Raw genomic sequence first — 15,486 nt, 5'->3', positions numbered from 1 at the left:
GCACCCTGATTTGGCTTATTCAATCAACTGACACACCCACCCTTTAATCAAGGGTGGGTGTGGCTGCAAGTATTTGACTGTGTGAAGACAGTTCAGTTGATTGAATGAGCCAAGTCAGGTGTGCTGCTGCATGGCTGGAATGAAAACCTGCAGCCACACGGCCCTTTATGGATCAGGTTTGACACCCCTGCTCTAAGGTGTATGTGTACAGTGTGTGCTTTTTCAGCATAAACCCTTGCTGCCTTGAAGGCAGTTGTTATGTGACCAAATGTAATGGAGTCCTTTATGATGGCAGTAGTGGAGGGGAAAAGGTCTTGAGTAATACTCTGGAGCATTATGAAAGGGATGAAGGAAATGATGTTTTTCTGTAGGGTTGCTTGACTTACTCTCTGTAACAGAATGAAAAGATCAGCAATCTGAGTGAGCCTTGGGATAGAACCTCTGCCCCTTGGAGTCAAGACCAGACAATTGAGGTGGTTCGGGCACCTTACAAGGATGCATCCTGGTCAGCTTCTGGTAGACCTGTATCAAGCATGTCCTACTGGTCACAACCCAGTTGTGATAAAAATAACAATAATATCAGAGTTCATGATTAGTTAGGTTTCCTCCGGTTTCCTCCAGCAATCCAAAGACATATGGATTTGATCAACTGGTTACTCTAAATTGCCCATAAGTGTGAATGTGATGGTTGTTCATCTCTGTGCTAGTCCTGTGATAGATTGGCGACCTGCCTAGGATGAACCCCACCTCTTGCCTGAAGTCAGCTGGAATGGCTCCAGTTTCTCCTGACGGATAAGCGGAACAGATGATGGATGGATAGATTTATTTCTGTCCCTATATACCACTTTCTGCTGTTTTCATTTCCTCATCTTGTCGGTTCCTTATTTACTCACAACAGAGTATGATTGAGGTGAACATTTTCTCCAGTGTAACGCTGCATTGTTGATCATTATATCTAAATTAAAGCCGAATTGTGAAGGTTAACGAGCAGCAGGAAGAGTTTCTAACATCATTTTAAAGTTTTAGACAGAAAAACCAGTCAGCAATAGGCAAGGCTTCGGTCAGTTGCTGCCATTTTTAACTGATGTTTTCACTTTATAGCATATTTGCACTTTGTTGCTGTTTTTGCTGCATGAAGCGACTCTATTTTGCTCGTTCTTTGGGTCAGTGTCTTTTGAGATAGCAAAACTTCAAGCTCAGTGGCTCTTTTTCCACTGATGTCTTTCATTGATTTTGCCATAAAGTGACAAACCACTTCTCTGTGTCTGTGAGAAATAAGTAAGAAAAGCCTCACATTGTATTGGTGTAATGGGAGTTGGCTTGCACTGTCTATGACATTGTTAATAATATTTCAATGAAATTCTATAATGGTGGGTGGAATCTGGATTACGACTCTTACAGGTATGTACCTGGATGTGTTAGTATAAGTCTGACCTTGGTCTGGTAAACACAGCTGAATAGTTCACACTGGATAATTCTACATCTGGAACAAACAGACCATGAGTAGATTGAGTAAAAAATATTTTTCTGACATCCTGAGGCTTTCTTCCTCCATCCTTATTGATTGACTGCTGACTGATCCGTCTGCTCCCTTACCGAGAATGTCTATCACGATAAAGTTACTATTTTAATGTACTAATAAAACTATAGGGCGGCACGGTGGTGTAGTGGTTAGCACTGTCGCCTCACAGCAAGAAGGTCCTGGGTTCGAGCCCCGTGGCCGGCGAGGGCCTTTCTGTGTGGAGTTTGCATGTTCTCCCCGTGTCCGCGTGGGTTTCCTCCGGGTGCTCCGGTTTCCCCCACAGTCCAAAGACATGCAGGTTAGGTTAACTGGTGACTCTAAATTGAGCGTAGGTGTGAATGTGGGTGTGAATGGTTGTCTGTGTCTATGTGTCAGCCCTGTGATGACCTGGCGACTTGTCCAGGGTGTACCCCGCCTTTCGCCCGTAGTCAGCTGGGATGGGATCCAGCTTGCCTGCGACCCTGTAGAAGGATAAAGCGGCTAGAGATAATGAGATGAGATGAGAATAAAACTATACTCCAATGGGTAGCAGTACCTCTCTTCAACCCACCACCTCATCGCTGATTATTTTCCTAAAACAGCATGCTGTCACTCTTTCATCAAGGCATTTCTCCTTCATAAAGACATTTTCTGTGCTCTACAGTGATTAATTCTTTATTTTTCTAAATACAATGCCCTTCGTGTAATCACTGATGAATTCAGGATGAGTCTCCCACTGTGTCATCTACTTGACATGTGTATTTGTTATTGGTGCACTTGGACTCAAATGTCTGAAAGAGATTCTGATCTCTCTGGATGGAAAGAAAATTATTCAGCGAGCCGGAGGAGGCAGAATTAGTCTTCTGAACAGCTGTGTGTTCAGTGTGTGTTGAGCACAGTGCCTGGTTGCTCTCCCTGTGTGTGTGTGCATGACTGTGAGGGTAAGATGAGAGGAGCGGCTTTTAGTCTGCTCTGGTTCCTCAGCTCTCCTTTCATGCATAACGACCCCACTGTAACTCCTGTGTCCCAGTGTGTGTGTGTGTGTGTGTGTGCTCACTCAGCGTGCTGCTCTTCATGGCCTTGCAGCCCCACAGTATAAACCTCCTGGTGATGCTGCAGGCATGTGGATTGTGTAGCACCAAAGAGGAAATGTCCTACTGATATGAGCACAGCTACGGCTGTTGCTCTGGATATTGATCTTCTCAGTGTGAAAGTTTCACAGTTTCATCTGAAATATTTTACATAGTTACAAATTCAGGTTCGAAAAAGTTAAACCCATGGAGTCTCCTGTCCTTAACCCTTCTCCTGCCTCTACCCTGTCTTCTGTCCCTGTCTTTAATACTGTCTTCAGCCTATAACTTGTCCACAGTTAATAATCTTTGTGTAGTCTCTCACCCATCTCTAGTCTCTAACCCATCTCCTGGCTCTCCTTTCTCCAACCCATCCCCTGTCTCTCCAGTCTCTAGCCCATCTCCTGTCTCTAACCCATCTCCTGTTTCTGCTTTCTCTAACCCATCTCCTGTCTCAAACCCATCTCCAGTCTTGAATCCATCTCCTGTCTCTACTTTCCCTAACCCATCTCCAATGTCTTGAACTCATCTCCTGTCTCGAACCCATCTCCATTTTTCAACCCATCTCCTGTCTCTATTTTCTCTAACCCATCTCCTATCTCTTCTGTCTCTAACCCATCTCCAGTCTCTAACCCATCTCCAGTCTCTAAGCCATCTCCTGTCTCTCCTGTCTCTAACCCATCTCCATTTTTCAACCCATCTCCTGTCTCTATTTTCTCTAACCCATCTCCTGTCTCTCCTGTCTCTAACCCATCTCCTGTCTCTTCTTTCTCTAACCCCTCTCCTGTCTCTCCTGTGTCTAACCCATCTTCTGTCTCTCCTGTCTCTAACCCATCTCCTGTCTCTTCTTTCTCTAACCCCTCTCCTGTCTCTCCTGTGTCTAACCCATCTTCTGTCTCTCCTGTGTCTAACCCATCTCCTGTCTCTTCTTTCTCTAACCCCTCTCCTGTCTCTAACCCATCTCCTGTCTCTTCTTTCTCTAACTCATCTCCTGTCTCTTCTTTCTCTAACCCCTCTTCTGTCTCTAACCCATCTCCTGTCTCTTCTTTCTCTAACTCATCTCCTGTCTCTTCTTTCTCTAACCCCTCTTCTGTCTCTAACCCATCTCCTGTCTCTTCTTTCTCTAACTCATCTCCTGTCTCTCCTGTGTCTTACCCATCTTCTGTCTCTCCTTTCTCTAACCCATCTCCAGTCTCTCCTTTCTCTAACCCATCTCCAGTCTCTAGCCCATCTCTGACCACTAACCTGTCTCCAGTTTCTAACCTATCTCTGGTCTCTAATCCTTCTTCTGCTCTGTTTTAACCCATCTCTCACCCCAACCAGTGTCCATTCTCTAATCTTTCTCCTGTCCTTAACCTCTCTTGCCTGTAACCTGTCTCCAGTCTCTATCAGATCTCATCTCTGGTCTGTTCCCTGTCACTCTGTGTGTGGAGTTCAGTATGAAGGCTGAATTGAAAGTTTAAAAATGATTGACTAAACAACTGGAGCTACTGACTACATATAAAGTGTGTACATGTAACATGTATAGTATCTACAAACACTGATATGGTTCAGAATGAGTTGATACTCTATTAAATGGCAGTCATGTGACAGGTGTGTAGAATGTCTACAGTGGACTGTAACAGTAATGTGTTCACAAATAATCATCATTAATAATAAAACCATTAAGCCTGGCACCAGTGAAATGAACTAATTAATCACAGAATGAACACACACGCCGAGAGGCAAATGTTCTGATAATATAATAAACAGCAGTGCTACTGTTGACAATTAAGATACAATTAGGCAACGTTTGATCTGAGCAATGACCTAATTATTGCGAGACTAGGGTACATGAAAATGTATCGATCCATTCGGATGGTGAGTCATCAGTCAGTAAATGAGAGGAACCTAACGGAGTCAGGAAAAAAATCATGCAACTCAACGTGTACAGGTCCAGAGCCTGGCTGAGATTGAGACCCAAGAGTCCAGAACATGACCAAGCAGCATGAACGGAAGTACAATATCCTGTAGAACTCACAGATGGGTGTGAGTGTGAGCGCTGCAGTGATGTTTCTGTTTATTGTCTCTGAGATCGAGAGATGAACTGGAAAGTGGTAGAGCCTGGAGCGATGAGAAATACGGCTAAGTAGTGCACACTACAAGAGGGGTAATGATTAAAAAAAAAACTAGTGAAAGTCACAGATCTCTGAATGTTTTTAGTCGTTCTTTGAGACCTCATTTGCATTCCTCTCTCCTTGAGTGCATGATCGAGAGTGCGATCAAGTGTATGTTGGATTGTGTGATCATCCTCTTGCTTGTGTGTAAAGTGCTGCTGTGCTTCATAAAGCCGTGTGCTGCCTCATTAAGCTGTCAGACAGACCAGAGCAGCACGACGGGAACGACTGACTCATGTCTCTGCCTGCTTGCTATTCAGACTCTCACCCCCTGCCCACTGCTCTGAGAGATCGATTGAGCATCAACATGCATAGATTAACTTGATAGACATGTGATGTGAGCGAAATATCTGATCCGTACATATGTATCAGACTGTCTGAGGGAAAGAATTCAGCCTTGAAAGACTTGCAGATTCATTTTTAAGAATAAACGTGGTTTTCAACAGCATTGAAAACTTATTTTATAATTAAATACAAAGTTGATTTTTTTTAAAAACTTATCTTCACTTATTTACCCTAACTTGGGTGTTGGTTTGAGCCAGATGGACTGGTTTGAGTAATTCAGAAACTGCTGATTTCCTGGGTTTTCATGCACAACAGTTTCTAGACAGAATGGTGCAAAAAACAAAAAACACTGAGTGAGTGAGTGAGCGACAGTTCTGTGGGTGGAAACAAACACCTTGTTGATAAGAGAGGTCAGAAGAAAATGGCCAGATTTGTGGTTCAAGCTTTTTTTTTTTTTTGCCAGGAAGGATATAATAACTCATATAATCACTCTTTACAACCGTGGTGAGCAGAAAAGCATCTCAGCATGCAACAGGAGAAAGAAGAACACATTGGGTTCCACTCCTGCAGCCAAGAACAGGGAACTTAGAATCAACAATAAGTTCCTGTTAAATTGGCCAGGGAGTGTATTTTCACTTTAGTTAATGATTTCCTACATTACCCACAATGTTGTTCGATTACATGCTAAAAGCAGTGCTACCTAAAAAGAGTCATGCAGCGGCGCTTTAGTCTCTTAGTCTGTCTCATGCCTAATCTTTCGTCGGATGTTCAGTAAATATTAATGCTACAGTCAAATATAGTTCCATGTTCACTGTATTTATAAGAACCTGTCAGGGTTTGTATTTGTAAGACAAAAATCTCTTTTATCACCAACAAAATTCACAAATCGCGATGCAATCCTGACATTTCTCCATCTGATGGAACCAGTGTTGTAGTCGAGTCACTAAACCTTGAGTCTGAGTCCAGTCTCGAGTCCCCAGTGTTCAAGTCCAAGTCATTAAAGAAAATTTTGAGTCGAGTCTGAATCGAGTCCACTGCTGATCCGAGTTGAGTCTGAATCGAGTCCACTGCTGATCCGAGTTGAGTCTGAATCGAGTCCACTGCTGATCCGAGTTGAGTCTGAATCAAGTCCACTACTGAGCCTAGTTGAATCTGAATCGAGTCCACTGCTGATCCAAGTTGAGTCTGAATCGAGTCCACTGCTGATCCGAGTTGAGTCTGAATCGAGTCCACTGCTGAGCTGAGTTGAATCTGAATTGAGTCCACTGTTGATCCGAGTTGAGTCTGAATCGAGTCCACTGCTGATCCGAGTTGAGTCTGAATCAAGTCCACTACTGAGCCGAGTTGAATCTGAATCGAGTCCACTGCTGATCCGAGTTGAGTCTGAATCGAGTCCACTACTGAGCCAAGTTGAATCTGAATCGAGTCCACTGCTGATCCGAGTTGAATCTGAATCGAGTCCACTGCTGATCCAAGTTGAATCTGAATCGAGTCCACTACTGATCCGAGTTGAGTCTGAATCGAGTCCACTACTGAGCCGAGTTGAATCTGAATCGAGTCCACTACTGGTCCAAGTTGAGTCTGAATCGAGTCCACTACTGAGCCGAGTTGAATCTGAATCGAGTCCACTACTGATCCGAGTTGAGTCTGAATCGAGTCCACTACTGAGCCGAGTTGAATCTGAATCGAGTCCACTGCTGATCCGAGTTGAGTCTGAATCGAGTCCACTACTGATCCGAGTTGAATCTGAATCGAGTCCACTACTGGTCCAAGTTGAGTCTGAATCGAGTCCACTACTGAGCCGAGTTGAATCTGAATCGAGTCCACTACTGATCCGAGTTGAGTCTGAATCGAGTCCACTGCTGATCCGAGTTGAGTCTGAATCGAGTCCACTACTGATCCGAGTTGAGTCTGAATCAAGTCCACTGCTGATTCGAGTTGAGTCTGAATTGAGTCCACTGCTGATCCGAGTTGAATCTGAAACGAGTCCACTGCTGATCCGAGTTGAGTCTGAATCGAGTCCACTGCTGATCCGAGTTGAGTCTGAATCGAGTCCACTACTGATCCAAGTTGAGTCTGAATTGAGTCCACTACTGATCCATGTTGACTCTGACACAAACCCCGTTATCAGCAGGGCAAATAAAATGAGAGAGGGTTAGCACTAGCTAGTTCATCGCTCAGCAAGCCCTGCTATCAAAAGAGCAATGAGCATAGCATGTCACTTCCTTCTCTGGGTGTGGTCTTGCCAAAGGAGGATTGAAGTTCTAGGTTGTCCCCATCATCTCCTCAAAAGTTCTTCTACATATGGAACACATCCATCCATCCATCCATCCATCCATTATCTGTAGCCACTTATCCTGTTCTACAGGGTCACAGGCAAGCTGGAGCCTATCCCAGCTGACTATGGGTGAGAGGCGGGGTTCATCCTGGACAAGTCGCCAGGTTATTATGGAACACATAGCAGTGCATTTTTTCCTACTGCACGAGAAGTCTGTATAAGCAAAGCGGACAATCCTAGGGGCGTCTCTCCAGGCATTTTAGCGCCGTTAACATTAGTTTGTTCCTGAACATGACATATGAACAGGTGAATGTGCATTGTCTTGCATGAAATTAGTATAAAAATTTACGTAAATATCTTATGCCAAATTATTATGGCATGTTGCAAAAATAAAGAAAAAATCCGAGTCGTCGTCTCCAATTTACGAGTCCGAATACAGTTAGTCCAAGTCAAGTCACAAGTCCTTAAAATTCAGGCATGAGTCAGACTTGAGTACTACAAGCCTGGCTGGAACCCATGAATGTTGGATTAGCTGCCTAAGTTTTCTTCATAGTTTATCAACACTTCTGAGAGCAATTTTGACATCCCTGATGGTTGTATCTCTTTTTTCTGGTTGTACTGTTCATAAAAAGGCTAGCTAAAGAGTACAGCTTATTTCCAGGAGCAATAAGATGCGTCCATGGTTCTCGGTTGCCAAGTAACAGTGTTCTCGCAATGGCGAGTGTGTCATGCGTTTGAGAAAGGACAAAACTTCACAGCTTCATTTTGATGGCACTACAGATAGGCAGTTTAAAATGGATGTTCCTGCTGTGCTCTTGTGTAAGGTCACCACATGTGTGGAATGATCCATTCAGCTTACAATGTCATTATGAATTGTCAACAGTGCGCTCGGTTTCTTTTTTTCTTCATGTTCATACTGTAAGCTGTCAGCATGTTAAACTCTAAGACAGACCCATAACCTTCTGAAAACAAATTCTGTCTCCTTCTTATTCTCTCTCAGATGTGGGTGGATTAAAGGCGTTTCTGGATCAGGCATCTCGCTCCGGATTGGACGTGTCTCTGCAGCAGGTAGAGCGGAACGTCTCGAAGGTTTTCCTGACCCTCTTTAGCACGATGAAGACAGAAGAGCTGAACTGTTACAGAGACTCTCTGAGACGTGCCATCTTACTACTGAGCCCTCGTGTCGCTCATGCCTTCATCAACCAGGTCAGCGCTGATACCAATCACACACTTTCATCAACCAACAAGAAAAACAGCATTACATGTCTTACTGGGATACTGATTGTTTGATGTGATTATTAGCTCATCTGGTCGATAGCTGATGAGGTTATCCCATCATGTGTTGTCTGTCATCCGTCCATCATCCGTCTATCATCTGTCCATCATCGTCCACATTTCATGAAAATCGTTTCTTCTCCGTCAATTCTTCACCGATTTTTATTCTTTTTGGCAGGAAGGTACTGTAGGTCTGCCTGGGGTGCATATACCGTAGCTTCTACCCAAATTTGCATAATTGCAATTAATAATGAAGATATGGAGTAATTAATCAATCCCTAATGAGTAGTTTCCACACATCTCCCTCAAGTCTTCACCGATTTTGATTTTTTTCTGGCATGAAGGTAGGGGTACCTAGGGTGCATATACAGTAACTTCTACCCAGATTTGCTTAATTACAATTATTTATGAAGTTATGGACTAATTAAGCCTTAATGAGCAGTTCAACAAAAATTGCTTATTCTTGGTCAATTCCTTGCCGTTTTGGATTCTTTCTGGCAAATAGGTCGGTATTTCTAGGGTGGATATAGCTTCTATATATAGCTTGTATATAGCGTTACAGGCATTTTTTGCGCTAGGTGGTCCACTTTAGATCGTTCCTTTTGGACTAGATGGGGCCGGAGTGAGCTATGCCGTCAATGATGGTCTCGTTTTATGAACAACGGTCCTGGGATGCGCATGAGACAGCGGTTATGATCACAGCAGAAGTTCTTAGGTAGTAAACTGTATGAAATGTTTTAAGTCATAAGATATCTCTGAGCTGAAGAAGCAGGAGTAGAGCTTGATGAAAAATCAGACAGGTTACAGAGGTTGAGGACAGCCACAGCAGGAAATCCAGCAGGGTTCATGTACTGCTCACAAGACAGAATTAAAAAATTATGAGGTGTGCTTTTAGCCCGCAGTGGTTTAAAATAGTGGACACTGTGAGAGAGTGTGAGCAGGGGATCTGGCAGGTTGAGGACAGCAAAACTAAAAGGGAAAGCCAGAATGTAACACAGGCATGAGGGCAGCCGAGGATCATAAAGCAATGGGGGGCACCAAAACATCCCCGTCTGTGCCTCGGGTTCTGTGCTATTTAGCAAAATATATTTAGCCTTAAAGAGACCGTATCGGAGTCCCAAACACTAATTTAAAAAACTGCAGATAAGGTGGCTCATAATAGACCAAACATTCTGCGAAACAAGACTCATCTTATTCCTTTAGTGCTAAAGTGTCGCTTAGGGCAGTCACAAAGATCTCTCCATTTCATCCTGTTCTTTGCAGCTACTTCACTACTTCAGCCTCACTCCAAGTCTTCCAACCATATCCTTCTCTTTCCTTCTCCACCATCCTTCGCCATGTGTCTATTGGTCTACCTTTCTTTCTTCTGCCTGGTGGGGCTCACGTAAGTGCTATTTTGGTATCATATCCTTCCTGTTCTTCTACATACTAATTCATGACTGATCAACTTCCACAATCAATTAATCAATCATAGCTTTATTCATCTTCAACATGTACAGTGAGTCAAAGAGTCGTAACAAATACATTCAAACTAATAAAAGATCTAAATTAAAAATATCAAAAACAAGCATTAAACTACTATAATAGGTGTACTGTATATCCATCTATCCATCCATCCATTATCTGTAGCCGCTTATCCTGTTCTACAGGGTCGCAGGCAAACTGGAGCCTATCCCAGCTGACTATGGGTGAGAGGCAGGGTACACCCTGGACAAGTCACCAGGCTAGGTGTATATCAAATATATATGGGCGGCATGGTGGTGTAGTGGTTAGCGCTGTCGCCTCACAGCAAGAAGGTCCGGGTTCGAGCCCCGTGGCCGGCAAGGGCCTTTCTGTGCGGAGTTTGCATGTTGTCCGCGTGGGTTTCCTCCGGGTGCTCCGGTTTCCCCCACAGTCCAAAGACATGCAGGTTAGGTTAACTGGTGACTCTAAATTGACTGTAGGTGTGAATGTGAGTGTGAATGGTTGTCTGTGTGATGACCTGGCGACTTGTCCAGGGTGTACCCCGCCTTTCGCCCATAGTCAGCTGGGATAGGCTCCAGCTTGCCTGTGACCCCATAGAATAGGATAAAGCGGCTACAGATGATGAGATGATATATATCAAAAAGGTCTTACGTAAGGGTGGCATGGTGGTGTATTGTTAGCACTGTTGCCTCAGAGCAAGAAGGTTCTGGGTTTGAGCCCAGTGATGTGGGGCCTTTCTGTGTGGAGTTTGCATGTTCTCCCCGTGTCCGCGTGGGTTTCCTCCGGGTGCTCCGGTTTCCCCCACAGTCCAAAGACATGCAGGTTAGGTTAACTGGTGACTCTAAATTGACCGTAGGTGTGAATGTGAGTGTGAATGGTTGTTTGTCTATGTGTCAGCCCTGCGATGGCCTGGCGACTTGTCCAGGGTGTTCCCTGCCTCTTGCCCACCATCAACTGGGATAGGCTCCAGCCCGCCCGCGACCCTGCATGGGATAAGCTGTTATGGATGGATGGCTGGAGGTCTTATATAAGACATAAAATTAAAAATCAAGAAATGAAATGTCATTTAATCGAGAATATAACAATGCAGTTTAACTCTATTGATAACAAATATTACAGTTGCACAATGTGCCACTAGTATGATTTTTGTTTTCTTTATGGGGCTTTTAAACTTGATTAAAGAAACAAGATGTCTCGGTTCTGTAGAGAGATCGTTCCAGATAGGGAAGTGATCCGTGAATCCATTTGTTGTTCGATGTTGGTTGTGCTAGTCTGAGATTACCGCCTCTTAAATTATAATGGCTTTGTTCTATTTGAAAGAGTTCCTTTACAGTATGTAGTTCGGATCACGGGTAAAGACTAAGGCTTGATAAACCAAAAACAAGGAACGGCATGACCGTCGGTGTTCAAGTGTCTGTAGATTGGTCATGTCTAAAGCATCTTTATATGAACAGTCAAAAGGCAGCTTGAAAATAGATCTAAGACCAAAACAATTGGCTTTCTCAAGTTTATTGTTTTGAGAAAGTCAATTGTTTTGGTCTTGGATCTATTTTCAATCTGCCTTATGACTGTTCATTCACCTTCTTGAGCTTATCAAATCTGTCACAGATGGTGTTCCTGTTACTTCTCGCAAGTCTGGGGGGAAATAAAGCCGGACCGGCGGAAATTGACTGGTAATTTTTGCATTTGTCCGTCTGTATTTCAAAAGCATCAAACCGGATGGCCCATGAAAAAAATGTAAAGATATGTATTAGGGTGCGTCAGTTGCCCTCACTTTCATAAAATCTGATGCATTTTTGTTTGGGTGTTCCTTTTCACCAATAAAGACATCCTGTAAAATGTTTTGACCATATTCAAAAGTCTAATGGTGGCACCATGAGGTTCATTTTTTGCCAAAAAACGCTTATTTTATGTTTTCGCGTAAGGTTTGAATCACAATGTTGGACTCCATTTATTGATTTCTTGTGACCCAGAGATCATGTTAAGAACCTTTGCAAGGGATTGAGAAGCATTAATGTGATTCATAATACATTTGTATTGTTTAAAAGTAGTTGAACAATGATTCAATGAACAGCTAAAACTCAAACTGTGCTTGATAATATATTTAGAATATGGACTAAAAATGTGGATCTAAGATATTTGGTATACTCTATAAGGTGCCATAATGTTTCATGAAAAGTGATCGAAATTTTGTCATAAAAGTCATAAAATAGCAGCTTTTTCCATAACTTTGAGCTCCTGGTGCCACCATTAAACTTTTGAATTTTGTCAAAATATTTCACCCAGTGTGTTTTCTTACCAAAAGGAACATAAAAACAAAAATGCATCATGCATGATCGAAGGAACTTTTCATTTTTAGGGGGCAACTGATGCACCCTAATATGTATTTAATCTATGTCTAATTTTCTTCCAAATGCTACTCTAGGTGAATACATTATGTCGTAACACAGCCTGTGAAACGGGGTCCCCTGCGGACACGAATTTAAAAATTCATAACTCGGCCACCAATGGTCTTAGCCCTGCCAAACTTTACAGGCATGTCCCTCTCCCCGAGCTTTTTTGAACCAGCCAAGGCACGGCCTGCTATGACCACGCCTCAGCCTTTTATTCTCCTCAAAACCCCTGCAAAAGTGCTGCATGCCGAAAACTTTAATATGAGCCCTGGCTCGAGCCAGCCTTTAAAAATTCATAACTCAGCCTCCAAAGGTCCTAGCCCCACCAAACTTTACAGGCACCTCCCTCTCCCCCAGTGGCACACTAAATAAGACAATAATACACTCAGTGTTCACTGTTGTTTTTATTGCATGAAGCAGTTGGACTAGTGTTTTAGGGTTGACAGTATCTGATTGATCCAGTCGGGTGATTAAGAGTTCAGTTTACATGAAACTCTGCAGTACAGTATTAGGTTAAGCGCCAAACTGCCAATCAGTGGTTATGTTGTTATTATTACACTACCGTTCAAAAGTTTGGGGTCACTTTGAAATGTTCTTATTTTTGAAAGAAAAGCACTGTTCTTTTCAATGAAGATCACTTTAAACTAATCAGAAATCCACTCTATACATTGCTAATGTGGTAAATGACTATTCTAGCTGCAAATGTGTGGTTTTTGGTGCAATATCTCCATAGGTGTATAGAGGCCCATTTCCAGCAACTCTCACTCCAGTGTTCTAATGGTACAATGTGTTTGCTCATTGCCTCAGAAGCAGGGCTTTGAACCAGAATTTTTTTCCTATTGGTTCGTTCCGAACAGAAACAGAATTTTAACGTTTCCGGTTTTGGGTTCCACCATTAAATAGACGCTCCCGAACCGGTTAGAACAAAAAAATTTTGTTCCCGGAACGGTTAATTGCGTTCCCTGTCAGCTGTTTAACAAATGGCTATAAAATTATGTCTCTGTCTCATCCAGCTTAAGCCAAATGTAGGCTAATTCTATTACAACCTTCATTAAATAAGACAAGAAATAATTCAAAACAATTATTATTTCAAATGTTGGCGATTTGGATTCTCAGTATGTCTTCCCATCTACACAAACAGAAAAAGTGCCAAAAATGAAAGATAATTTGTTTAGTGTGTTACCAAAGGCTAGTCAGGCCCTATGCACTGATAGGCTAACAGACGTTAACGTCATTTAATGTTCGCGAGCCTCTCATTAACGTGGACAAATATATTGATATCGTGTTTGAAATTGACGTTTTTGAATAACGATAGACTGCAATATTTACCTCTTATTTAAGATGTGGAGACATGATAGTAGTCCACCCTCCCGCTCTCTCCATTCAGTCAGCGAACGTCACACAGGAAGTGAACCCCAGCGGGTCATAGAAACTTGCGCAGGGGAAGAATGACTTTTTTATTTGTAGGCTACGGAAACTTTGAGGAACGAAATAAAAACCGGTATTAACCGGTTACCAATATTTTTAATAAGCGTTTCTGTTCCGGAACATAAAAAATAATAAAGTTGGTTTCGTTTCTGTTCCATGTGAAATAGAAAAAGTTCCCGGTTTTCGTTTTTGTTCCTTGAACCGGTTCAAAGCCCTGCTCAGAAGGCTAATGGATGATTAGAAAACCCTTGTACAATCATGTTAGCACAGCTGAAAACAGTTGAGCTCTTTAGAGAAGCTATAAAACTGACCTTCCTTTGAGCAGATTGAGTTTCTGGAGCATCACATTTGTGGGGTCGATTAAATGCTCAAAATGGCCAGAAAAATGTCTTGACTATATTTTCGATTCATTTTACAACTTATGGTGGGAAATAAAAGTGTGACTTTTCATGGAAAACACAAAATTGTCTGGGTGACCCCAAACTTTTGAACGGTAGTGTATGTGCATTTTTTTTAGATTCATAATCAGAATGACAGTCATAGGCATACGCTTTGGAGGATGTAGAGTTATATTTTAATACAGTTTAATAGAATTTTCTTCTATTTTCTAGTCCAGCAGATTTTAGTCTGAATGCCAAATGATATGAGGACCAGTAAGTTGTAACTGACCCGAACATCCTTGGTCCCCCGTACTTTTTCTAGACATGGAACTGACCTGTGTGCGTGTGCTACTCTTTTCTTGTGTAGAACTTTAAGCAGGTTTTTCTCAAATCTTCTGACATTTTCTTGTAAATTATATTCAATTTGTAGTGTAATTAGCAACTAATGTCTAGCATAATTTGGCCTTTGAAGATCACAAAAATGTGCCTGGAAAGAGCTAAGAAGCCATCTCCAGGCATCTAAAGCCCTTAAACCCCCGGCCACATTGCTCCAGGCATTTTGCCCATCATTCGGACAGGCTGAAAATTTGGATCGACAGACAACATTTCAGACTTGTCTGTCCTGTGACAATCTGCTTAAAATTCCTTATTTTCCACACTGCAAACACCTGATGTGAAATGCATTCAACTTATCACCATCTCTCTTACTGATCTTCCAGTGTTCCGATCCAGACATCAACAACGATACAACATCGCTTTGATATATCCGTAGCATCGTCTTTCTTCTATATTGATTACATGACCATACTTTGCTAAGTTTATTGAATGCTGTTCTTGCCTTTGATATAAGACTTTCTATGTAATTTGTTGAACTTTCTTCACAATCGATCAGTGTACTGAAATATATAAATTGTTTAAGATTCTCTATTTCATCAGGGGTTGGGCAGAGCATTAACCACCCACTCCTGTAAAGAATAAATGGCTACCGAAACAAAAAGCAAGACTGTTCAGTGCTTTATAAATTATTTTATAGGTATTTTTATAACTGATTGAACTTTTTCCTGGGAGCTGTAATATAAAATAGATCTGAACTGGTGAGTGTTTTAACACTTATTACCAAAATGTAATTTTACTCACAAAGCCTCCTCGACATGATTGCCATTTCTTTGCAAACGCTCATGCAGTCGTCTCTCCCACTCATCATGAACTCGTATAAATACATCTGGTGCTCTGCAACTAGTTGTGAAAAGTTTTGG

The 15,486-nt window shown here is 42.3% G+C and overlaps 1 protein-coding gene across 1 annotated transcript in view; it reads left to right on the top strand.

The window, feature by feature from the left end:
• The window catches only part of grid1a (glutamate receptor, ionotropic, delta 1a), a 473,301-nt gene that overhangs the window by 328,237 nt on the left and 129,578 nt on the right, over positions 1 to 15,486 (top strand). The window contains exon 4 of the mRNA XM_060934832.1: positions 8,291 to 8,496. Within this exon, the coding sequence (XP_060790815.1) occupies positions 8,291 to 8,496 (206 nt within the window). The remainder of the gene's footprint in view (positions 1 to 8,290; positions 8,497 to 15,486) is intronic.

This window comes from Neoarius graeffei, chromosome 11 (assembly GCF_027579695.1).
Source record: "Neoarius graeffei isolate fNeoGra1 chromosome 11, fNeoGra1.pri, whole genome shotgun sequence".
Classification (NCBI taxonomy): Eukaryota; Metazoa; Chordata; class Actinopteri; order Siluriformes; family Ariidae; genus Neoarius; species Neoarius graeffei.
The sequence above is the reverse complement of the archived record's forward strand: the minus strand, read 5'-3'. Positions and strand labels throughout refer to the sequence as shown.